General features: G+C 38.5%; 2 protein-coding genes across 2 annotated transcripts; one reads left to right on the top strand and one right to left on the bottom strand.

The window, feature by feature from the left end:
• Positions 1–1,342: 1,342 nt before the first annotated feature.
• On the bottom strand, positions 1,343–20,744 carry LOC120090080 (Transducin/WD40 repeat-like superfamily protein). Its single transcript, XM_039047572.2, has 4 exons — positions 20,129–20,744; positions 2,920–3,081; positions 2,255–2,739; positions 1,343–1,842 (listed from the first exon to the last, which is right to left on the bottom strand). Exons 1-4 carry the CDS (start codon positions 20,424–20,426, stop codon positions 1,471–1,473), a joined length of 1,317 nt encoding a protein of 438 aa, XP_038903500.2. The 5' UTR covers positions 20,427–20,744; the 3' UTR covers positions 1,343–1,470.
• Positions 20,745–21,709: 965 nt separating this feature from the next.
• LOC150032469 (uncharacterized) lies at positions 21,710–22,232 on the top strand. Its single transcript, XM_090306917.1, has 2 exons — positions 21,710–21,892; positions 21,945–22,232. Exons 1-2 carry the CDS (start codon positions 21,710–21,712, stop codon positions 22,230–22,232), a joined length of 471 nt encoding a protein of 156 aa, XP_090163043.1.
• Positions 22,233–26,137: the final 3,905 nt, after the last annotated feature.

The raw sequence follows: 26,137 nt of genomic DNA, 5'->3' as shown, positions 1-26,137 counted from the left end.
TATACATGATATAATATGAGGCATATTATAGTATAATGTATTGTATTATTTGGTTGTGAAAGGTGGGGGAGTTGAGGATGATTGGTCCCATTTAGAAAAAAATGAATCTAAAAGTGAGTGTCTTGTCTCCCCAAGATTGAACCCCATGAAGAATTGGAAAGTGATTTCCATAATTGTCTTTCTTTAAACATTTTTCTTTTGGCCCCCACACCTCCCTCAGCAAAAGAGAAGTGGATGAACACTAAGCAGAAACAGCCCTCACACACATCACTTTTTTTTTTCCTTATTTTTCTTTTTTTTCTTAAATATCATTTTCCTTCTTTGAAGTTTGTTCAATTTTAGTTTACGTACTTTCAATTAATCCTAAATTTAATCCCAATACTATGCTATTGTTGATTTTTTTTATATAAAAATTGTTATCTGTTAACAGTTTTACTTTGAATTTTGAAAATATCTTCACATATTGTATTTTCTTACATAAAAAATATTATTATTATTTAACTAATTTTCGTAAAAATTGGCTTCGAGAGCCTAAAATTAATATTTATTAAAAGTGGCAATTAAAATACAGGATCAAACTAAACAAGTTGCAGAATATAGAGACCACGATGAAATTTTAACCTTTTTTTTTTTTTGTTAATATGTATTATATTTCTCCTTATTATTATGATATGTTATGGGGGTTTCAAATGACTTGAAAATCCATGTTACCTACTGCTACTGCCACTTCCTGACCATATTTACACGTTCAAACCCCTTATGTTTCAATATATCCTCTTCCTTTCACTAATTTGGTGGACAATTTCAATTCCTATTCTGTTGACTACAAAAAGTTCGAGTCTTTTTTTAAAGGAGATTAGTATTTTTATCTATTACTTGAAAGCGTGTAGATGGAGAGGAATGTTGCCTATTGCACATTTTTTTGCTTTTTATGTTTTTTCTTTATGCACTCCGTGCTTAAATTTGAAATAGTCAATAATAGTCGAAGGTTATTGAACATATTTGCCAACACAATTTTGACTTCAACAATAGGAGTGGAAGGATTGAAACCTCTTACCTTAGAACAAATGACATGTCTTAACCAATTGATCAATACCATAACTTGGTTAATGAGACCATCAAGGAAACTTTTGGAATACCAAGAAGTTCAAAGCCTGAAACAGTACTACGGTTTCCTTCCTATTCAAGTAGTCAGTCGAAGATTAAGGGTGAATGATTTAAGAAAATGACACACCTAGGATGCTTTCCCTTTGATAGGGTCATCGCTTCAGTAATCCGGTTGAGAACATGCTTAAAGAATAATTTCTTGAACCTGCTTGCATTTTTTTAGGGGCACAAGGGAGAGCATCACAAAATATCTTTAATCATTCTCATCGTTTGACAAAATGTAGGATGACATTCAACATTCATTATATTATCCTGATTTCAGTAGAAGGAATCTAAAAACAATCAAGACATAAATTAGAACGATCACTGGAACACTGAGATCTTCCCATTCCAACTGCACGAAGCGATTACATTAGGCAAGGTCGGGTGGATGGCAATGTCTATACAGGCCTGTTCAGATGCTTTTAGTTTATGTATAAGCAAGGAGGATTTATAATCATAAAAATATATTGAGCCATCTGAAGAACCAGAAATGATCTGCTTGGCATCAAGGCTGAAGTTACATTTTATTGGAAAGCCTGAGACTCCATGACTCTCATACCTCTTGTATTTGTCTAACTTGAAAGGTGGATTTAGAGAGAATATTGCAATATAACCTCCGTTCGATTGGGCGATAAAAGCTGGATCAAAGGGGTGGCATCTCACAGATGGACAAGTGTAGGCTTCCATATAAACCTATTGTGTCACTTTCAATTAGCTCTTCTGTATCTCAAACATATGCATAATTAAAGTGGAGAAAAAGAAAATAAAAGATTACGCTAGGCACCTAAATGGATAATATAGGGATCACGCTAATTCCCTCAACAACTAATCATTCATGGTATTAAAGTAATAACTATTTATATTTGCCACACAGCAGTATTTGCAATTAATTTCCTTTATGTTTCATTAACATTCAGAGGGCATTGGATGCATCTTTATAATTAAAGACCACTTGGAGTGATGAGACATAATTAGGTAACATCAGGGTTTGCATAATGGAAGACTACACATTTTCCCACAGTGGTTGCATTTGGATTATGCAAAATAAATGGAAGAGGATAAATGACAATCGTAGTAATGAAAAGGAAGATGAAACAAGACATGCCTGATATGAAAGTGGAACTTCTCTTCTGACGTCCCAAACGATGATAGAACTTTCACTGCTATTGCTTGCAGAAACATCGCTAGAAGAGATGAACTGATTGCTATTAGGAGTAAATTCAACATCAAGGATTGGACCAAGGCGTCGGTTGTATTTGTTAACCATTTTTCCAGTTCTCATATCCCACATTCCGAGGCTGCCTTTCAGTCCACCAGAAAGGAATAGATTTGGGTTGCTAGGATGGAACTTTACAACTGCAATGCCTTGATCCTCCTTGAATACTCCAACTTCTGTCCCCTTCTCAACATCAATCAATCTTGAAGCGCAATCGTATCCACAAGAAAGAATAGATAATCCTTGTTGTGACCATTGAACATCTTTAACTGCAGCATTGTGAAAGCTTGACTTGAATGGTAGCTTCTGCCCCGTGCTCCATACGTTCCATATGCAGATTGTGTGATCCATAGCACCAGAAGCAAGGAGATGAGCTGCATTAACTCTAACAAACAGATCAATAAGCCAGAGCATAAAGATGCTCAAGCCATATTAACTAATTTATCTCATAACAGAAGAAAACATCCGGCAATGATATTTGAAAGAAACCGATAGTGAACTTAAATGTCAAATAATTTACCAAAAACGGAAGAAGGAAAAAAGAGGAAGCTCACCATGACTCGGCGACCATTGAACTGCATTGACGGCTTTCTTATGGCAATCAAGAGTTACAGACATCCTTTTAGGCATCAGACCTTGCTGCAAATAGTCTTTAGCTCTACTTCTCAATAGTGACAAGATATCACGTGGAAGATCAGAATCCGAAAGACTTCCAACTGTTAACATTGTAAGCTAGATTCATTAGAATCTTTACGTCGAAGATCAGAATCTCAAAGACTTCCAACTGTTAAAATTGTAAGCTAGATTCATTAGATACTTTACATGGTACATTTCCCATATGCATTCCTCGAGAATATATAATTCTTGGTACATGAAAATTAATTTAGTAGATACATGAATTATATGTATGCGTGCACCCTAAGAAGCACGGACATGGACACGGGACACGAACATGGACACGGAACACGGACACAAACTGTGATATGCTAATTCCTAAAATACTAAGACACGGACACGTTGGGAATATGCTATTTTCTGATATTATTTTTTTTAGAATATACGTAAATTTAACCTAAAATAGATAAAACATTTGAAGTTGGATGGGTAAACGGCAATAGGCAGTAGCTAAAAAAAATAATGCATACTTGAATCCTTTATACTTGATGCGCATGACAAGGCTGGGAGTTGAAAAGTTTATATATTATATTTAGGTTTTAGGTTTTTAAAAAAGAATCGAAATATTTTTATATTTTTTAAAAAAAGAAAGTTAAAGGGCTTTAAATTTGGGCTCAAACTTCAAACAATTGTCTCCTTTAATTCTTTTTCAGCACGTCCATGAAGTGTCTTCCCTGTGTCCCAACGTGTCCAAAATTCAAAAAAATAAATAAATAAATAGGTCATGCAAATTGGCATGTCGGACACGTGTCCATGGCGTGTCTGGACGAATCCGTGTCCAGTAGGTGTGTAATGTCTCAGGCCCAGGATTCGGAAACCGGATTCGGCCCCTAATGGCCCCGACATTCCCCTACGTCCCCTGCGACCTGGCTATGTCATCCTCCCTTCTACCTCCATTTCTCCCTGTCCTTGAATGCTTTAAAAGTGAAAGTTGTCCCCATAAACCAACACAGGTCCTTTCAGCATGCTTTGTCCTCACTCACATGCATCCTAAGAAAATTCCCAGGAGGTCACCTAACATAGGATTGACCCAAGCTAAGCACGCTTAACTTTGGAGTTCTTATGAATGAGCCACCGAAAAGGAAGGTGCACCTTGTTGGTATAGGTAGTAACTTTCAATTCTTTTAAGCCTTTCTTAACCATATTTTCATGTCCTCAGGATCCCTCTCATTCGGATGTGATACCGGTTCATTCATGTACCCCTCCTGAACTCGGGTCGTTACATGCCCACCAGCTTCCACTTGGTTCGTCCCCGAACCACATCTTACTGGGAGAGGTTCCGCTCTGATACCATCTGTAACGACCCGACCCCCTAGGACTTAGGTAAGGCCATTACTAAAATAAATGCATGCACAGAATTTAAAACGACGCTCAGTTATTTGAAATAAATGCTAATTAAACAAGAGAAGTTCAAAAGACATTTATTAAATGCAATTGTTAAAACAAATAATAGGGTACCCAAAATTCTTAAAGACTAACAAAAGTATATAAAAGAAATAATCCTTAGTAATAAATTTTTAAACAGTAGAACTAAATATTAAGTGGAAAATAAGGACTCAAATTTCAAGGTGTGGAAGTGAAAAATCTAGTCCCAGTGACACGATCACGAATTCCGTTGCGCCATCGCCGGTGCATCTCTACCCTTACCTGAAACATCAACATAAGAAAGAATGAGTATGAAATACTCAGTAAGTAACCCCACCACTGGGGTCAGGCTAGGCATCTATGTCCTCTAGATACCCACCTATGGCACATATACACACATGAAACAGGTAAGAGACTGAGTCCTACTATAGTTAAGTATGCCCACTACCTCTGGTGAATCCGTAGGAGACATGAACTGGTGAATCCCGAAGGAAACACGAACTGGTGAATCCCGAAGGAAACACAAACTGGTGAGCATCTAACCAATCAGTGAGGACATTCACACAGCCTCAACATTCAAAAAATCAACACCGTACGAATCTATGACATACATGTAATCCTCGATACCATGGCTCTACCATATACACATAATCCTCAACAACATATTCTACAACATTCATGTATACCTTAACATCATAGATCCACATCATACAAGTATGCCTCAACATCAGCAAATCAAATACCAACATATGGAAACACATACCATCTCATACTAACAATCAATTGCCTAGGTGTATATTTAAACAAATCAGAACTCGTGCCAGAACATACTTTAATTTAGGTCGTACTATCAATCAACATGCTAACATTTACCATAACATACACTCATCATGCTAGTATACAACTAAAGCCTGGCTCGTGGGTAGTTCCAGTTGTAAGATTACTTACCTCAATGAAACTCTACGAATAAAAAAAATCAGACGACCAAACTATGGCGGCAACCCGAAGTAGTGGTCCCAATTCTGAAAACAACTCAAATAATTTCAGTTCAACTATAACAGGGAAACTTCGGACCCAAGTCCAAAATATCCAAAAGTTTACCCAAAGGATGAAGATCACTTTCAACCTCCCTCTAAGTCCAAGCTTCGCTAAAACTCACCTTCAAATAAAACCCAACTGTGAATCAAAATGACGAAACCCAATGTTAATGGCTAAGAGATCGAACCGAACTACCTCAACCTTACCTAGAACAGATCCGACGGCGACAAGGGAAACGGCCGACGAAGGATCTGGGTCAGGGCCGACGAGGCGCAAGGGAGCGGCGGCTGGACGGATCGGACTAACGGCTAGCTAGGCTGAGGGCTTGAAACGATGGGTTTCCGGCAGAGGGGCGTCAGACGAACGAAAACGACGCCCTCAGCTGGGCGACGCGGCCGCGAATGGAGGAGAAATCGGCTAGGCGAGCGGCGGCGACTTCGGATCTGAGCAACGAAGGAGGCGCGGCGGTGGTTTGATGAGGCAGTGAGGGGAGGCGGCGTGCGGCTAGGAGGAAAGAAGAAAGAAAATTGGGGGGGCTGGTGTTGCCGTGCGAGGAAGAAGAAGGAGAAGGGTTGGTGGGTTTTAAAAAAATAATAACAATAAATGTAATAACTAAAAAGGAAGGTATAATTATAATAAATTCTTTCCGTTTCGAAAGGAAAATTAATTTCTGCCATAACTTTCACATTGAAATTCAAAATTGAATAATTTTCCGCCAAACTTAAATTCCCGCATTTATACTTGAGGTCCAAAATGAATTACCAAATAATAACATTAAATTCTTTCCGTTTCGAAAGGAAAATTAATTTCTGCCATAACTTTCACATTGAAATTCAAAATTGAATAATTTTCCGCCAAACTTAAATTCCCGCATTTATACTTGAGGTCCAAAATGAATTACCAAATAATAACGTTACTGAAATTATTTGGTAATTCATTTTGGACCTCAAGTATAAATGCGGGAATTTAAGTTTGGCGGAAAATTATTCAATTTTGAATTTCAATGTGAAAGTTATGACAGAAATTAATTTTCCTTTCGAAACCGAAAGAATTTATTACAATTATACCTTCCTTTTTAGTTATTACATTTATTGTTATTATTTTTTTAAAAACCCACCAACCCTTCTCCTTCTTCTTCCTCGCACGGCAACACTAGCCCCCCCAATTTTCTTTCTTCTTTCCTCCCAGCCGCACGCCGCCTCCCCTCACTGCCTCATCAGACCACCACCGCGCCTCCTTCGTTGCTCAGATCCGAAGTCGTCGCCGCTCGCCCAACCGATTTCTCCTCCATTCGTGGCCGCGTCGCCCAGCTGAGGGCGTCGTTTTCGTTCATCTGACACCCCTCTGCCGGAAACCCATCGTTTCAAGCCCTCAGCCTAGCTCGCCGTTCTTCCGATCCGTCCAGCCGCCCCTCTGCCGAAAACCCATCGTTTCAAGCCTTTAGCCTAGCTCTCCGTTCGTCCGATCCGTCCAACCACCGCTCCCTCGCACCTCGCCGGCCCAGACCTGATCAGCTGCCGCCTCTTCACGCTTCACCAGACCCAGATCCTTCATCGGCCGTTTCCCTTGTCGCCGTCGGATTTGTTCTAGGTAAGATTGAGGTAGTTCGGTTCGATCTCTTAGCCATTAACATTGGGTTTCATCATATTGATTCACAGTTGTTGGATTTTATTTGAAGGTGAGTTTTCGAGGGAGCATCGTCAAGAGAGGTTGGAAGTGATCTTCATCCTTTGGGTAAGTTTTTGGATTGAGTTGTTTTCAAAATTGGGACCGCTACTTCGGGTTGCCGCCATAGTTTGATTGTCTGATTTTTGTTATTCGTAGAGTTACATTGAGGTAAGTAATCTTACCACTGGAACTGCCCACGAGCCAAGCTTTAGTTGTATGCTAACATGATAAGTGTATGTTATAGTAAATGTTAGCATGTTGATTGATAGTACAACCTGAATCAAAGTATGTTCTGGCACGAGTTTTGATTTGTTTAAATATACACCTAGGCACTTGATTGTTAGTATGAGGTGGTATGTGTTTCCATATGTTGGTATCTGATCTGCTGATGTTGAGGCATACTTGTATGATGTGGATCTATGATGTTAAGGTATACATGAATGTTGTAGAATGTGTTGTTGAGGATTATGTGTATGTGGTAGAGCCATGGTATCGAGGATTACATGTATGTCATAGATTCGTACGGTGTTGATTTTTTGAATGTTGGGCTGTGTGAATGTTCTCACTGATTAGTTAGATGCTCACCAGTTCGTGTTTCCTTCGGGATTCACCAGTTTGTTGTGTCCTACGGGATTCACCAGAGGTAGTGGGCATACTTAACTACAGTAGGATAGGACTCAGTCTCTTACCTGTTTCATGTGTGTATATGTGCCATAGGTGGGTATCTAGAGGACATAGATGCCTAGCCAGACCCTAGTGGCGGGGTTACTTACTGAGTATTTCATACTCATTCTTTCTTATGTTGATGTTTCAGGTAAGGGTAGAGATGCACGGGCGATGGCACAGCGGAATTCGTGATCGTGTCACTGGGACTAGATTTTTCGCTTCCGCACCTTGAAATTTGAGCCCTTATTTTCCTCTTAATATTTAGTTTTACTATTTAAAAATTTATTGCTAAGGATTAATTCTTTTATATACTTTTGTTAGTCTTTAAGAATTTTGGGTACCCTATTATTTGTTTTAACAATTGCATTTAATAAATGTCTTTTGAACTTCTCTTGTTTAATTAGCATTTATTTCAAATAACTGAGCGTCGTTTTAAATTCTGTGCATGCATTTATTTTAGTAATGGTCTTACCTAAGTCCTAGGGGATCGGGTCGTTACAAGGTGTCCGACACCCATACCACCTCTAAAGTCTAATATAAGTGTCCTGCTTCATAGCATGCACCTATAAAGAGTTCTTTCTCTCCGTAATCAGGGAAGAAAAAGCAAACCCAATTCCAAAGAATAATCTTCTTCTCTTTCAGTTTCGTGAGAAAACATTAGAGTGAACTTTATTGTGAGCTCATCAATGGTTCCAACAAAGTGGTATTACAGCATTGATTAGAGCACACATCAACCTTTTATTAGTAAATGCATCCCTTCCAAAGGTCAGGATTTGTTACAAGTATTAGCTGTAGAATCACTAAGGTTATTTGAGCAGATCCTAGCAATAGCCATACGTATGGACCAAAGGTTAAGTGTAAGCATGGAATAATTAAGATAACTGATTAAATCTTCCGTCCGTAAACTCAACTCTAATCTGTATGCTGCTAGGTCAACACGCCCTATTATCTCGTAAGGTCCAATGTATCGAGGACTTAACATCTCTTTTCTTCCAAACCTGAGAATTCCTTTCCACGGAGATAATTGAAGAAGCCACATGGGAAACAGAGGAGCAAATGAAAAGTAAATACCCCCAGTTGTTTAATTGACACTCTTGTAGCAAAATTTCAAGGACGAAATTTCTTTTAGGGGGAGGTAATTGTAAACCCCGAATCCTACATCCTCTACATAAGTATGTTAGTCATGTGGATATTATATTAAATAGGTAGTATGTGAAGTTTATAGTTTAATGTAGGGAAGCAAGAAGGGAAGAAGAAGAGAAAGAGGGAGTTCTGGCTTTATGGCAGTCGAGTATTAAGTTTAATGAAGAAGTTTAGAAAAATTAATTAGTTAAAATTATTAAAATTAAGTTTTCCAAGGCTGAAATGCATTAAATCCATTCGTGGGCGAGATGGCAGTTGATAATTGCAAGCATGAATAGGCAGCCAGAAGAATAAAAGAAAGATGAACTTTAGAAGCTCGATCTGGGCAATTGACTCGAACGATCTAAGTGAAATTGGTGTCATTTGAACGTTGAAAGAGTCTAGTTTCTGAGGTAGGGCTGCCGGAGAAAGATCACACCGAAAGAAGGTCGAAAAGTGAGGAGATTACAAAAGGACCGAGTCCTCGGATTAATCGGGGCCAGTGATAAAGATCGGAAGCTCTAGGCCAAACCACAAAAAATTTAGGACTGCAATTTTAAGGTAAGATAGTTAACTCAATTTTAAACAAGTTTGTAGAAGGAAGTTTCTTGAAATGAGTTTTGGATTTCGAGTTATAAATTTTTGAAGTTGAATCAGGAATTTGTTGCGTAAGCAGGCAGCTGCTTGGGAAGATCAAGTCAGCAGCTCACCCAGGGAGCAAGAGCGAGACAAATATCACGCAAGTCTCGCTGGTCACTCAAGTCTCGCTGATTTTCTGCCTAGTCTCGCTAAATTTTATGCTAAGTCTCGCTGATGATGATAAGTCTCGTTAAGGATGAAAGTCTCGCTAGTTTTGTGCTTAGTCTCGCTTAGGAGGGTAGTCTCGCTCATGAGGATGGTCTTGCTGGTGAGGTTAACGCTGGTGATGGTCTCGCTAGGGTTGATCTCCCAGTGATGATCTCGCTAATAGTAATATTGCTAGTGATGATCTCATTGATGAAGGTCTCACTTGTAAACAAACTATTTGAAGCATCTTGATGGAATTCTAAGAAATCTAAGAATGAATTATGTTGTTTCAGGCCAAGAGGAGCTAGGAGAAGCCTACAAACCATTAAGAGCCCAGACGAGTAGTGAGTGACTAAATAATCTCAATGTTTTCAATGTTTTAAGAATAAAAGACCAAGCGATTTCAATAATGTTTGATGATAAGCTTATATGTTTTCAAGCAACAAAGTTTTATGAGATTGCATAGCATTTTCCTCAAGTATGTACTTGTTTTATCGCATGCCAAGGTGATATGTTAGTTTTATTTCAAATTAAGTATTATATGTTGAAGCATGCATTTTAAAGACTAGCTAAGTTTCTACAAAATGCTATGCTAAAAGCTATGTTCTGAAAGATTCTTAATGTGTATGGTTTAAAGCATGATATGTTTTTAGTAAACCGGATACTGAAGGTATGGAAAGTATCCAGGAAGTACCTAAGGTGTTGACGGTACTTAGTAAACTCCACGTGCACGTAGGTAGTTCTAAATAAGAGGCCAAGTACTAAAAATATAGAAGAAATTTTAAATCATGATCTCTCTATTATTAGTAAATCGATGGAGAGAGAATTGAGGATCAAAGAATGGTCGACAAAGTCTGACAAGATCCTAAGAAGTACAACTAGAAAGTTCAAACACGTTGTGATAAAAATTGAAAAATCTATAGATACATAAACTCTATGGCTAAATGGGATCCCTTTGATCTTATGAGCTAAGAATGAAGGACTGTGATTCTTCTAAGAAGAGGCCTTTTAAAAGAGTGTTTGGACCAAGGAGTTGAAAAGTAGGGAGTTGGGAATTAGGAAGTAGGGAATTGTGAATTCCACTTCTTGTTTGGTCCAAAGTGTTTGTGGGTCCTACTACTAAAAAACGTCAACTTCATACCTTACTAACTTCTTACACTATGGGCCCCAAGAGTTCACAACTCTCCATACTTCATAACTCCATGAAGTTCACAACTCCACCCCTAACCCAAAACACCCCCTTAGTGGGAAATTCAAGGGATGGAAGGCCTAACAACTTCTTCAAAGATTTTGAGTCCAAAATAAAGATATTCAAACTTCTTCGAGTAAGGGAAATGACCCCTTTAAATACTACTCCATGAGGCATTAAAAAAGGCACGACACATGCATACATGCAATTCTTTTATCTAATAAACTAAGTTAATACACAATTTATGTATTTGAAATTTCATATAAGAGTAGGAATTACATATGGTAATGAACCTAATGAAACTATATAACTTCAACATTCATTGCGCTAGATTTTCCTTGACAGGAAGCTTCTTTTTCATCTCCATGACCAAAGCTTGTGATGTTGTGAGACCTCCTATTATGAAAGTGTAGGAAGGAAAGAAGGGCAAGAAGGGAATTTGACAGGCAAAAAATTGGGGGGACCAATGGAAGGAATATTGTACGTGTGGGGACCACCTGATGGGCTTTTGTAGGATTTTGGGATTCAATGTGGAGGTGGAAATTTTTTGGGAGTGAGAGCTCATCTAGGAGACGGCTCTCTCGAATAGCCGAATAATTATCTTTGTTTTCTTGTTATTTTCCTTGTTCTAGTATTTGCTTCGTTCTTGGGATAGGCTGATATCCCCTGTTTCAGTGGTGTATGGGTGTCCTTTTGGAAGTGTTTCCGTGTTTCTCTTTGTGTAGGGAGTTCGGATACCTAACAGTTGTGTCGTACAACACTTGATCAATACTTCTTCGATTAATTCTCTAATGAAATGATATTTGATATTTATTTTCTTACTCCTTTCAACGAAAATTGAGGCCACTTCAGTTCTTGTAGCATTCTTCTTAATCGAGGTGCTGAGGCGGCATATTGAAAATATTATTGTGATATTAGTAAGAACATATCAGTAATTAGCTAGATAGAACTTGGTTACAAATAGTGGAGTTAGAGGTTTTTTTTTTCCTTTTTTTCTTTTCTTCTTGTTATTTTCCTTGTTCTAGTATTTGCTTTGTTCTTGGGATAGGCTAATATCCCCTGTTTTGGTGGTGTTTGGGTGTCCTTTTGGAAGTGTTACCATGTTTCTCTGTGTGCAGGGAGTTCGGATACCTAACAGTTGTGTCGTACAATACTTGATCAATACTTCTTTGATTAATTCTCTAATGAAATGATATTTGATATTTATTTTCTTACTCCTTTCAACGTCAGTTGAGGCCACTTCAGTTCTTGTAACATTCTTCTTAATCGAGGTGTTGAGGTGGCATACTGGAAATATTATTGTGATATTAGTAAGAACATATCAGTAATTAGCTAGATGGAACTTGGTTATACAAATGGAGTTAGGGATTTTTTTCTTGGTTTTTTCACTTTTTAGGTGGGGGTTCTCTGGTGAGGGACTTTGAGAGAGACATGAAAGACTATTGATATTGATTTTTCCCTTTTAATAAAAAAACTTTCGTTGAGAAAAAATGAAAGAAAACAACGGTATACAAAAAAAGAAAAAAAAAACCCACAGAAGAAGGGAGCTCCCTCTCCCAAAAAAAAGACCCCAAGTCTCCAACTATGTGAAATAATGTCTATAGAATAGTTACAAAAAGTTTTTGAAATCAAAATCCACAAAGAGACATGAAAGCAAATAAGGGACCAAATCTTGCTAGGGTCCTTTTCCACTCCCCTAAACACCTTGCAATTTCGCTCATCCCACAAAACCCTTAAGAAAACACGCCCCCAACAAGTAATAAAAAGCAACCCTTCTCACCAACAGGCAAATTGAGAAGGAACTTCTCGATCATAGCACTAGTCTCTATGACGAGCATACAAGAAGCTAGACATCGGGAGGAAAGAGTCCCAGACACAACTTGCAAACTCACAATGTCCAAGAATATGGTTCAGGTCTTCCTCCACCTTCCATCAAAAAATAGAACAAAAGGCCTCACAACCAAGGATATCTTCCTCAAGAGCCAATCCATCGTGTTAGCATAACTATGTAATAACTTACCAAGCAAAGAACCTCACTTTTCTTGGGAACTTAATTCTCCAAAGCACTTAAAAAACCAACAGTCCTAAGGGAGAAAGATCATCCAAACAATAAAAGAAAGACTTGCACAAGATCCCCTCCAAATGATTGAGGCTCCAAATATTGACGTCTCTTCTCCCACGCCTAAAGGGATGATCCTTGAGTAAATAAAGAACAAAGAAGACCGGCCACATCTGTCGCTTCCCTATGGAAAGAGAGCAACAGAACCTCACAAGAACTCCCAGACCACAAAAAAAGGTCAATAACAAAATGATTTTTTAGGAAAGACAGAGGAAACAAAGTACAACGAGGTTTCTTCCCCACCCCACATCTTTCCAAAAGCACGCCCCCGCTCCCCCCCAACCCACAACAAACCAAGTGAACAAAAGAAGGGAGCTCTTTCGAAATATCCTTCCACAAGTTCTGATAGGTACTTAAGCCCCTTATACAACCACTCAAAAGGATGGGGCCAATGTTATCCTACATCACAAGGAATTGAGATCAAAGAAGAAACACCACAGCTATTTGGCTAATAGAGCTTTGTTGCACATCCTTAGATTCCCAATTCCCAAACACCCAAGGAAACTAGCCTCTCGATAACCTCCCATCTAATCAAGTGCGACCGCTTCCATTTCCCTTCTAAAATCCCTTCCTAAAGAAAATCACGCATCAACCTCTCCAGGCTCACACACCTCTCGCATGGCTCTGAAAGGGGGGGAAAATAAACAGGAACACCACTGAAAACAGATCTAATCAAACTTTTTTTATGAGAAACATACAAGATGAATTTCATTGATAGTATGAAAGTACAAAAGGGCAAGAAAAATGTCGGGTGGGATCACATGATTCTTTCCATTGTGAAATAAGATAAGGTTGTAATCACAAAAAAGGGGGTGAATTTACACCAGGTGAGAGATGTGTACAAAAGATGATCAAAGAAGTGAGTGACATCCGTCTCTCTATCTTCAAAGATGCGATGAATTCGTTCATTCCATATGAACCAAAGGAAGTCTTTAATGATGGAAGTCCACAAGATCGCTTTCTTGTCCTTGAATGGGTGACCAATAAGGAGTATGTTTAATAAAATGAGAGGTCGTTCGGAAAAACCATATGGTAATTGAAGCACGATAGAATTTTTTTTCCAAAACGATTGAGCATATTCATAAAAGACCAAAAGATGCATAATGAACTCTCCAACAATGATGACAGAGGACACACCAATTAGGGGTCGATACAATCTAAAGGGCCTTTTTAATAAGAACATCACCCGTGTTAATACTTCCGAGACTGACTTCCCATAGAAAGAACTGAATCTTCTTAGGAAGAAGACCTTTCCAAATATTTCTATAGAGGGAAGCTTTTGTTTGTTGACAACAGAGGCAAGGTAATGCGAAATAGATTTCGAGGAGAACGGGCCAGACTTTTCTATATTTCACCTCCAAGTGTCTTCCACCGAGGGACTAGTTAGAGGGCACAAGAATGGAGGACATAATTGTCCACTCATTAATCTTGGCTTTGGTTGGATTACGTCTCAGCCCAAGGTCCCATGCATGATAATCAGATTTCCAACTGTGTGCAATAGAGACCTCTTTTTTGCCCAAATAGATCATAAAGTCTAGGAAAAGCAATTTTGAGAGGGTGGGTGCCAACCCAAAAATCATTCCAGAATAAGGTATTCTTCCCATTGTTGATCACATGGATAATGTTGTCATGAACGAGATTTTTCATTTTAGCATTGTAGGTCCACGAGCCTTCTGATTTTTTAAAAAGGCTGCCAAGAGGTTGTAATTGTGAACCATATTTATCATCAATGAGATGCCCCCAAAGAACATCTCTCTCAAAGTGATATCTCCAAACCCATTTTGCCAAAAGGCCCTTTTTATGTACCTTCAAGTCTATCAAGCCAAGGCCTCCCTCGGTTGTTGGGAGTTGAATTTTCTGCCATCTAATTGAGTGGATACCCCTTTTTCACTGTGCCTATTCCAAATAAAGTTTCTGTGAAGTTTTTCAATTCAATCAACTGCCTTGGATGAAATCTTGATGAAAGATAAGTAGTATGTAGGAAGGTTGCTAAGTGTGGCTTGAATTAATGTAAGACGACATCCTTTGGAGATATAGGTGCCACACCAGCTCAATGGTAGGCCGAGATATGTGGATGGCTAGGTGCCAATCTTGCACCCAAAATCAAATGAAACAGCCAAGGAGGCAACCGTGTCTCTATCAATATGAATGCCCATGATTTCCAACTTCAAGTGATTGTTGCAAAGGCTAGAAGGCTGTTCAAAGGAGTCAATAATCGCAAAGAAAACTGTTGAAAGGAATCGATAATCGCAATTCGCAAGGACTTTGAGTGATTGATGCGTAGGCCAAAAGACTGTTCAAAGGAGTCAAATATCAAACTAAGTCTTCCAACTTTAGAAAAGAAGCCTTTTTTCCAAGAGGCTAACCTACTTCGAACTCTATCGACCACGAGGTCCCACAAAGCAATAGACTTAGGATTACTTCCAAGAGGAAGACCAAGCTAGGAAGAAGGAAGACTGCCAATTTCACACCCCACTACCTCTGGCCATCTTCTACGTTTCTCATTATCATAATTGTGCCCCATAACACGACACTTACCCCTATTTGAACTCAAACCTGACATTTCTTTAAAGAAGGCAAGAACATGATTCAAGATAAAAAAACAAATCCTCCTGACTAGAGCAGAAGAAGAGTGCATCATCAGAAAATTGAAGATGGGAAAGGGCGACCCAATCCTCCCCCACCTCTAAAGGCTCGAGGACTTTGCCATCAACACAATTACAAAGAATTCTACCTAGAATATCCACCACAAGAGGAACAAAAAGGGGGAAAAAGTGTCTCCCTATCTAAGGCCTCTCGTCACCACCACTTTGCCCCTAGGGCTCTTCTCCCGTTAATAAAGAAAGAGTAACTCACATTTCTTAGGCAACCCCACATCCACATCCTCCATTTGTAACCAAAGCCTTTCTTCTCCAAGACCTTATCCAAGAAATTCCCATTCACATGATTATAAGCTTTTTCAAATTCAATCTTAAAAAGCACTCCTTCCTTCTTCCTAGATTTGTAATCCTCAATCACTTCGTTAGCAATGAGGGTTGGGTCTAGGATCTATCTCCCTGCCACAAAAGCCCCTCTGCGAATTAGAGATAGTTGACAAAAGCACCCTCTTTAACTGATTAGCTAACAGTCCCACAAGAATTTTATATACGCTCGTAATTAAACTGATCGGTCTAAAGTCCTTCGCCCTGATCACATTCTCATTTTTAGGAATCAAACATACAAACATTTTAGACATGGAACTATTTAGAATTCCACTTTCAAAAAATTCCTAAAAAACTTTGACTAAATCCACTTTAATCAAAACCTAGTTATCTTGATAAAATGCCATAGAGAAACCATCAAGATCTGGGGACTTAAATTTGCCACTCGCATAATTTTCTTTCATATATCAATATATTTCTATTTTGTATTTTCGTGTGTTTGCGATCCTAACAAATGTTTAGCAATTGACTTGTTCAGCTTAGAATCACATAGACCCTCAATAATTGAAGCATATCGAAGAAAAAGGACGAGAAGGGCAAGAAGTGAAAGGGGAGTGTTTGTAGGGAATGTTGAGGTCCACGTGGCAATAGGTCAACATGAGTAAATAAGTGATGAAGTATGTCTTTTTAAAAGAACAACTTTCATTGAGATAAAAATGAAAGTATACACGAGCATACAAAGAAAAACAAACCTACAAAATGAGGAGTTCAATTAAAGGAAGGGACTCAACCTATACGATAATTACAAAAAGCCTTTTACACGAGCATATAAAAAAACCAACCCATAGGTGATGAAGTATGTCCTATAAAGCTTTAGGATGATTGATAAGTCTAAGCAAACAATTTTATTTATGAACAAAATGTAAATCAAACTATTTCATATATGAACAAAATGTAAACCATGGGTGATTTGAAAGCTCCCCACCTTTCCTACTTCAAATATGTAGCAAAAAGATACCCCTAAATAAACAGTCACACCTATATAATCCCTCATCTCCATGGCCCTTCTCCTGACTAACAAAATATTGGGGCAGAAAATCATAGGTCTTCTTTTTTAATGAGAAACCAAATTTTCTTTGAGAAAAAATAAGAGAATACAAGTGAATACAAAAAACCAAGCCCATAAAAGGAAGCCCTATTAAAGAAAGGACTCCACTCAAGTAAAATGAGATCTAATGAATATTTGCGAAAAGACTTTGTCGACACCCAAAAAGAAACGTAGAACTTTACGAGGGAACAAACATTACTAGGGCCACTCTCAACTCTTATAAAGGGAAAGATAAACGATAACAAAAATACAAGATAAACCAAGTGTTCAAGGTACTTGGACCCTCCCCTCTTGAGATACTCTCAAGGCCTAATTCATTCACCAAAATATTGCTTGCATTCCCCCTTCCCTAGCCACTGTATTTATAAACAAACTACTTATCTAATTACTACTATATCCCTAATCCCCCAATAACCCCTATTACCCAATCCTATCAAGTTCCTCTCCCCTCAAAGACCCCATAATTATGCACACACCCCAACTCACCACAAGAGTCTCCCCTTTCTCTCGAAAAGACGAATGGAGAAGGAACTCTTCAATCATCTTAATGTAATCTCAGTGTCTAGCAACTTGAAAACCAAACACCCAAAAAAAGCTACAAACAGGCCAAGCAAAGTTGCAACTCCAAATGATCGATCCAAGTCTTCCTCTACCCTTCGAGAAAGAATGCACCAAAGAAGGCAACATTTTCAAAAGCCCCCACCCTCACTCACTCTCACACATTCGACCTCTTCCTTACACGCTCACTTTCATACACCCTTGTAATTTGGAGCTTATCATTAACCTTCTACCAAATAGCCACCTAGTACTCAAAGTGGAAAGCTAGAAATTGGGCAAAAATAGAAGAAGCGAGCACCCAAGCAACACCCTCCTTAAGCACATTCTCCCAACATATTAAGACTACCAGCTCACTCTTACCAATGTGCAACTTCCTCAAACTCAAGAATTCAACTTAGCTTAGGTTTACATCAAATCATAGGTCAAAGTGGGTGGAATGAGAAACACAGGCATATTATATCCCACAGCTTTTAATAGCACCGAAACATGAAACATGGGATGAAATCTTGTTCCTCGTGGCTACTCCACACAATAAGTAATGGGAAAGGTGGCACGATGTAGAAGCCCAATTGGAGCCAATGGTAAATACTTGCCATACTAAAAAATTACAAATTCCTCCACGGGAGCCCACACTCGAGCCTTCATTCCCCAAATAGACCTCCCTTGACAACCTTTGATACATCTTCAAGGCATCATGATGAGCCCTAACCAGAATGTTATGAAACTCACTAAGAAATGGGGGAATTGTGAGTGAAGATGGGCGGTAAGGCCAACTTACCACGATAAAATCACGTTGGGGATGGTTGTTGATCATGAATGGCCTGTCGAATAAGCTTTAAGGTGTTACCTTTGCTTATTTGATCCATGAGGACGCAGCAACCGTCTGCTGTGTTGTCTAGTCCACGCTTATATTTGATAGAAACGACATGGCCCAAGAGTTCTATACACAACGTTGGTACTCACCTGTAATCACCCTTTGTTCCAGAAACAATTTCAAGCTTCATGGTTGGTTCGGACCAAAAATTATTAACCCAATAAATATGATCTCCACTTTTGAATTGCAAAGACACAGCACCAATTCTCACCCATACACCACCTTATAACGATGCAATGGAGGCAAAGCTTAGCTAAAATACCCCAAGGATCATTGGTTCTCAATTCAAATTTCCCCAGCAGGCAACACTCATGCTGGGAGCATTAGTTTCCACTGCAGAGAAATTCAGTAATCCAAGGACAAGCTTGAACATCATTATCAACTTCAAACATTGAAATGCATTACTAAACACCAAATAAAATCATCTATCTTCAGTAATTCAGCCAAAGAAAAAGCCCTTATCTCGTAATTCGCCATAAATTTCCAATAATAACACATCAGCCAAGGAAATCCTTAATTCCTTGATATTTCATATGATTGGCCAATTATTTATGCAGAAAAACTCTTGGTGATCCCTATTGAATTTCAATCCATGGTAGAATTGCCCAAGAAAACCCTTAATTTCTTAATATTCTAAGTGTGGCCACCTTGTCCTTAAGGTTGACGTTTAAAAATTGGGCCATCATGGAAGAAACGGAGTACCAAGTAGCATCTTCGTTGAGGGGGTTAAAGTCAATTGTGATTCAATTTGGCAGCAAAACGCTGTAATACTGCCCAGAGTTCGATTGGAATTGCCCCCATGTTTTATTATCAAGTAATAGCATAGTTATTACAACCTATATCCAAGGGTGGATGGTTAACTCTCCTTCAAACCACCTCATTAAATCTTCCTACCTACTACCCATCTCTTTTTGAATTGCCTAAAAAGGTAGCTAAATTGGTTGAAATATCTTTCAGAATTTTCCTTTGGAAGGATACTACTGGTGGAAACCATAAGCATCTGGTTAAATGGGAAAATGTCCCCCTCCCCATTTGGAATTTAGTGATACAGAATGCTTGTAATGTTTCACTAAATAAATATGTCGGGAAAAAAACTGATCACATCAACTTTAAATCAACTAAGGAGACAATTATTATGTACTTTAAAAAATTATTATTATTATTATAAAATAAAAAATAAAAGACAAATAATGAAAGTAAGCTTCTTCATATTTGTGCAAAAGGGAAGAAAATTCTGTAAGAAGTAACGAGGATGTGATTTCTGGAAAGAAAAATAAGCAAAATAAAGTTTCAACACTTTATGCTTACTTACCTATTAAACTGGCCCTTTCTTCCCTTCCATTTCATAGTAAATATAAAGTAGCTGATCCTAATTCCTATGAAACTAATCTCTAAATCTTAAACAACAGCATCCATTCCTTAACAAAATTTTCCCACTAGAATGCAGAATTCATCACTAAAATTCATAGGAAACAAATGGAACCAACCAATAAGAATACAAAGATACGATACAAGTGAGCAATTAACAATACGCACCCGTATGAGAACGGATATTGAACTTCAAGCAATAAAGTTCCTCCACTTAGCATATCAGAAAGGGGCAATTGGTTGAACTAAAACTATTACTTTCAATTAACGAAAAATTAAGGCTAAAGAAACGAAAAGGACAGGTACCAGGTGAAGATTGGAGGGTGGGATTAAGAGATGACTCCGGAGCCCTTGAAGCAGGAGCTGAACTCAAGAGTGCTCGCTCTCTCTTGGAAACGTAGCGTCCAGGAACCATAATCCCCTCTTGAAGCTCTGAATTCGAGCCCGGGCAATGCGATGGCCGAAAGTTCGGCTTGAATTTGAAACGTTCGAGTTGGGGTCTCTTCGAAGGTGAAGAGGAGAAGGCCAAGCGCTTGGGCTTAGGTTCATCTTCTTCGTCGTAATCGTCAGAAGCATTTGAGTAAGCTTTGAACAGAGATTCCATAGCTCTGAAATAGAGAAGAACAAAAGAAAAAAACTTTGATCACGACGATAGATCTCTAGATGGAAGCATTATGCAAATGGCAGCTTGCCGAGTGAGGTTATAGTAGAGGGCGTAATAAGAGACGGAGAAAGAAAATTGATGAGGGGTGTGCCAACGACCGACAACGGAGTGAGGTTAGTGTGGCGGTGCGTGGCCGCCATAGGGAGTGAGGAAAAAGAAAGAAACCTAGGTGGTGATCGGTCTCAAGCTTGATGTCGATGGGAGGGAGGATGTTTTTTTTTTTTTTTTTTTTTTTAAGTGATGACCTCATTTGGGACGTCCAAATGAAAAATGGCTATATGTAAAAAAAATAATAGAAGGTGCCTTCTGCTGACGTTATTTACATGTAATTTTACCGCTTCGTCCCTGAACCCCACATGCCTAGCCCTACCAAAGAACACGATCCTCGATTATCCATCACTCGAACCTCGATTACTCGTCACACAATCCTCGTTAGCTCGCCATACGATCCTCGATGCACGGTTACTCGATATCCGGGTGCATGGTCACTCGATACGTGTGCAATCGACACATGTATACTTGATCATAGTCACGTCATACTCGATACTCGATTAACGTATACTTGATCCTTTTAAACTTTTTGAATTCTTAACCCGTTTGAAGTCCATTATTTCACCATTTCAACTCATTTCTTAGACTATTCTCTCTCGTCTTTCGATTTTATATCCCTCGACTACACCTCTAAACTCGAAACTCTATCAATTCTCTCTACACCAGATAACATTATTCTCTTTGTTTATATTTTGGCATCATTCGTCTCTTTGTTTGTTATATTTTTCCATCATGCACTTGCATGTTCCTCGTTACTCGACCAAGACAAATTTCATTTCGGTTTTCATATCTTGTATGTTTGGAGCTTGAAATTTTTTCGTTTCGATTTTCGTATTTTTGGTATTTTGGATCGTCTAGAGTTTAGGGTTGGAGTAAGATAAGTCATGAAGGTTGAGAATCAAATTGAATGCTCGATAATCGATCATTTAGTCACATGTAATGTAGCGAGTAAGGGACACTATGTAGCATCTGTCATGTATCTAGTATCGAACAATCATATATCGTATATCGTGTATCGTGCATCGCGTATCGTACATCGAGTATCGAGTATTAAGCAGAATGCTTAATTTATGGTGTTCTTTGTTATTCTGTGCAGTATGGCTAGACAATTCAAAATTCCTTCCTAGGACCGTTTCCCAGGTCAAGTTACCAACCTATCCTCTTACATTGGGATGGCTAACAAGATTGTGAAAGAGAAGCTTACTCCCACTCAGCTTGCCCTCTTCAAGAAGATGGTATATAGGCGATTCGTGGACATGGACATTATCTTCAATAGTCCATTGGTCCACTACATTCTATTGAGGGAGGTTGTAGATGATAGGAAGGATGGAATGACCTTCGATTTGAATGGTACGGTTGTTAGATTCTCCAAAGAAGACTTTCTGTTTGGTGATGGGATTGTGGCAGTCACCTAATCCAACAGATGTGAGGAGGGTTGAAGCACTTAGATTACTGCATAATAGGTACTTCAAGAATGATTTTGCAAGGGACATTCACATTGGTACCTTAGAGATAATGTACAAGGAGATAGAGTTTGATAATGACATGGATGCTGTGAAGATGAAATTGGTCTATTACACTGAATTAGGTAAGATAGGAAGGGAGAAAATGAAGGCCAATGTTGACAAGACATTATTAATTGATGTGGAGGATTTGGATTACTTTAATTCCATGGATTGGGGAAACATGTTATAGGAGAGGACGTTACTTGGACTATAAAGAGGATTGATTGGCAAGGAAGATAACTATAAAAAAAGTTACAAGAACAATAAAAACTACATTGTCAAGTACAACCTAACGGGGTTTCCTCATGCATTCCAGGTAATATCCATTTATTGGTCATACGAGATTTACTTATTTTAGTTACAATATGACTTACTATTTATTCTTTTTTATAATTGTTTATGAATTATGGTAGGTGTGGGCATACGAGATCATATTAACGGTTGAAAAAATTGCAACCTGACTGAGAAGACATGTCGTACCTCGATTTCTGAGGTGGGAGTGTACATACTCACCACCGACCAAAACAATATAGCAAGGCATGTTTGAGTCCAACGAGGTTAGTGTATTACATCAATATTTACTTGGATTTAAGGTGAATGTCACATATAACTAACAAATTCTTTGTTGTTTTATACAGATAAGAATCACACCCACACCACTGATCATGTCGGATAGGAAGAGTTGTATAAGGACACTAGGGTTGATGAACAACCCGTATACAAGCACTGATGCTAAGACGAGCTCCTCAGAGAGACATAGATCACACCATGATGAGGATGCTTATAGTCACTCAAGTGACTATGAGAGTCACGTGCATCGGTCCCACCAGCTAATACTCGATGAGCATTAGTCTCACGAGCTCCCTACTGACGAGCGTGAGACTCACCCTCCTCATAATCTCACGAGCTCCCTACTTTACGAGCATGTGCCCCTAATTGAGAAGCAAGTGTCGCCTTAGCTGAATACCTCCCATTCGAAGCCCATAAGGGGTATGGGCATTTGTACATCACTCCGTGACATAGAACATAGAATGTATATGATGGAGCATAAATTAAACGATGTGTAGTTAGACTTGAAAGATGTGAAGTCTGACTTGAGTATCCTTTAGGTTGGCGTACAAACAATCACTAGCTTACTACGATCATTGTGTCGAGTACGTAATATTATATTAAAATTGTTCTAATATAAATATATAACATGTAGTGTTTGACCAAACGTACTTCATAAACGATGTAGGGTTTAGGCGTGGATTCCACCGAGACCAGTGACCCCATTTCTCCACCATCCACTGAGTCCCGTGACCCCATTCCTCCATCTTCCACCGAGACTAGTATCCCCATTCCTCCACCTTCATTTAAGTCCCGTGACCCCATCCATCCACCATCCACAGAGTCCATTGACCCCATCCATCCTGAAGAAACTCTTAACAAAGAGACCCATGAGCGGAAGCGAGATCGTTCCAAACCTCATTATGACAGAACATACACATTTACAATCAAACAGTAATAGTTATGCTAAACTCTAAATTACAGCATGCTTCAAAAGGGAAATAGTAAGGTTCAAGTGAACTTACCCTTGAAGAACTATTCTTCTCGTTCCCTCGAACTCACTGCACAATCGTTCACTAACATGAACGAATCTACACTCGAACAGCAATCTCCTCGAACAAGAACAAATCTCCACTCGTCCCTCGAACAGAAAGTAGACACCACCAGAAGGCTACATTGATATTCTCGGTGTGAGAATTCAGGAGTTATGGGCTTTGTTGGATTTGGTAGAGAATAGGAGGAATTTTCTAGATCGTGTAGACGATCAAGTAAGTGGGAGATAGTTTTAGTCTATCATATAGATAATGTACTCAATCGTTTAGAAGACAAGTCACCATCGTATAGAAAACTATTACACGATCGTGTATGCTCTCAAGCTATCGTATAGCTATTTCTTTTTTATCGTCTGATTCTCAAAAAACGAAATGATCGCATAGTGTAAAAATGAAAACGATTTTCATTTTAACTATCAGTTACCATAACTGATCACAACTTCCCACTAAGTTGGTTATGGGAGAAAAAATCATAACAAATTATCCTATAATTGATTTAATTACAAATATAATCAATATATTCATAACCTATAGTTTTAATATCACATCTCATGCAATATATAAACCATAGTTCTTTTTCTCCCTTATAGAATTTAATAATAATTCCTCCAATTAATGTATCTAATACATTAAGTTAATTATATCTCATATAATTGATACAATTTAATTATATCATATATAATCAAATTTCTCTTGTTAATTTGAACATTTCAAACTAACCCAAAAACTGATTCTCAACATGAATCCATTGAGCTACCAAGGGGACCTTATGAACCTATAGCTTGAAGCTCCAATGGTACGTGAATAATTGACTAAACTCTTTAATCACGATATCCACCATTCGTTAACTGTCGGACATTCCATTAAAGACCGACAGCTCTACTATTCGCACTACAGATATATTTCTGTGTCCATTGGATATAACCAATCAACAGTACGATGACCCTTCACAAATCACTCGTAAGTACAGCTGGACCAATTTACCCGTTTCCCCTATAATTACATCTAACTCCTTAACTACCATTGATTCCTCTAATGAACAATACATCATAGTCCTAAGAGTAAATTCTTCTCGGGCCAAGAGAAGATGTGGCGCCACATTGTCAAGTCCTGGAATCAGTCTTTAAGGGAGCAATTTATCTACTTACCCCTAAATCGGGGAATGAGTGAATTTTGTTTTGTGTAGCTAAGTTCCTAGCTCCCCAATCAGATGAATCTCCAAAGTGGTAGGTTTGAGTTGGCGATTTGGCCACTCGCACCCATACAAATTAAAGGACTGCCATCATAGGCAGGAGTTTCTAACTCACTCAGGATTAAGGTCATGTTACCTATGGTCATACTAGTGAAATGAAAGTCTCTGTCATGAACGACATTATATAACGAGACTAAATATTTTATGGTCCGGTCTTATATAAACTTTTTTATATAGAGCAGCCCGCCCGCATGTCTAATACATGAATGGTTAGGATCAGACCATTTGTAGTACTTTACAACACTTGTAATATCTATAAAGCGGGTCACACTCGTAGTGTCAACAGGATAAGGTTTCCATCCTTTATCCATCTACTATAGACCATTTAGGTTATCACTTAAAGCACGATCCACTTGTATGTCATTATATACATTCTTAAGTTACAACGATAACCAGGGATTAGTTTATTGGTTTGTGGTTAATGCAACAAAATATCTCATATATCAAAAACTGTAGTGAAGAAAATATCTCATATTATTATATTATTTAATGTTTTTTCATACAGGTGTTTACAAACTACTGGACCCAATGAGATTTAGGGCATCAACCCCAACACATCCACCATCCATTGAGCCCATTGACACCATCCCTTCACCATCCACAAAGTCCATTGACCCCATCCATTCACCATCCCTCAGGTCCATTGACCCCATCCCTCCACCTTCCACTAAGACTAGTAACCCCATCCCTACACCCTTCATAGAGTACATTGACCCCATTTCTCCACCCTCCACAGAGTCCAGTGACCCCATGCATCCACCTTTCTATTGGGTTGTATATCTTAAAACTCACAGTTTGTATTGTTAAACATATTCTATTCTCGGTAAAGATGTTATTGACATTTATTCAATAAAATTGTTGTTGAATATGTGAATTGCACTTATAAAGACTAAATCCAATAAACTAAAGATCCATGGCTATTATATGAATATATGAACTTTATGTGGAGACATAAGAGTGGATCAAGTTTAGTAAATAGCCAAAATGGTCTATAGTATACGAATAAGGCTGGGTACCTTATTCTAGTAACACTATCGGATGCGGCCCACTCTGTAGTTGTAACAATTTATTGTAAAGTGCTACAAACGAAGTGATCCTGATTTGTTCATGTATTAACATGAGAAGCAGGAGCGTCCTACGCAATGAGTTTGCATAAGATCAGAAGTCACTCTTACTTTATAAGGTTGTTTACTATTTAAGACTGACTATTTCAAAGCGATGACCTAGGTAACTTGACCTTAA

This window comes from Benincasa hispida, chromosome 11, assembly GCF_027475165.1.
Source record: "Benincasa hispida cultivar pf3 chromosome 11, pf3_genome.v1.1, whole genome shotgun sequence".
NCBI classification, from domain to species: Eukaryota; Viridiplantae; Streptophyta; class Magnoliopsida; order Cucurbitales; family Cucurbitaceae; genus Benincasa; species Benincasa hispida.
This window is presented reverse-complemented; position numbering and strand designations above follow the sequence as displayed.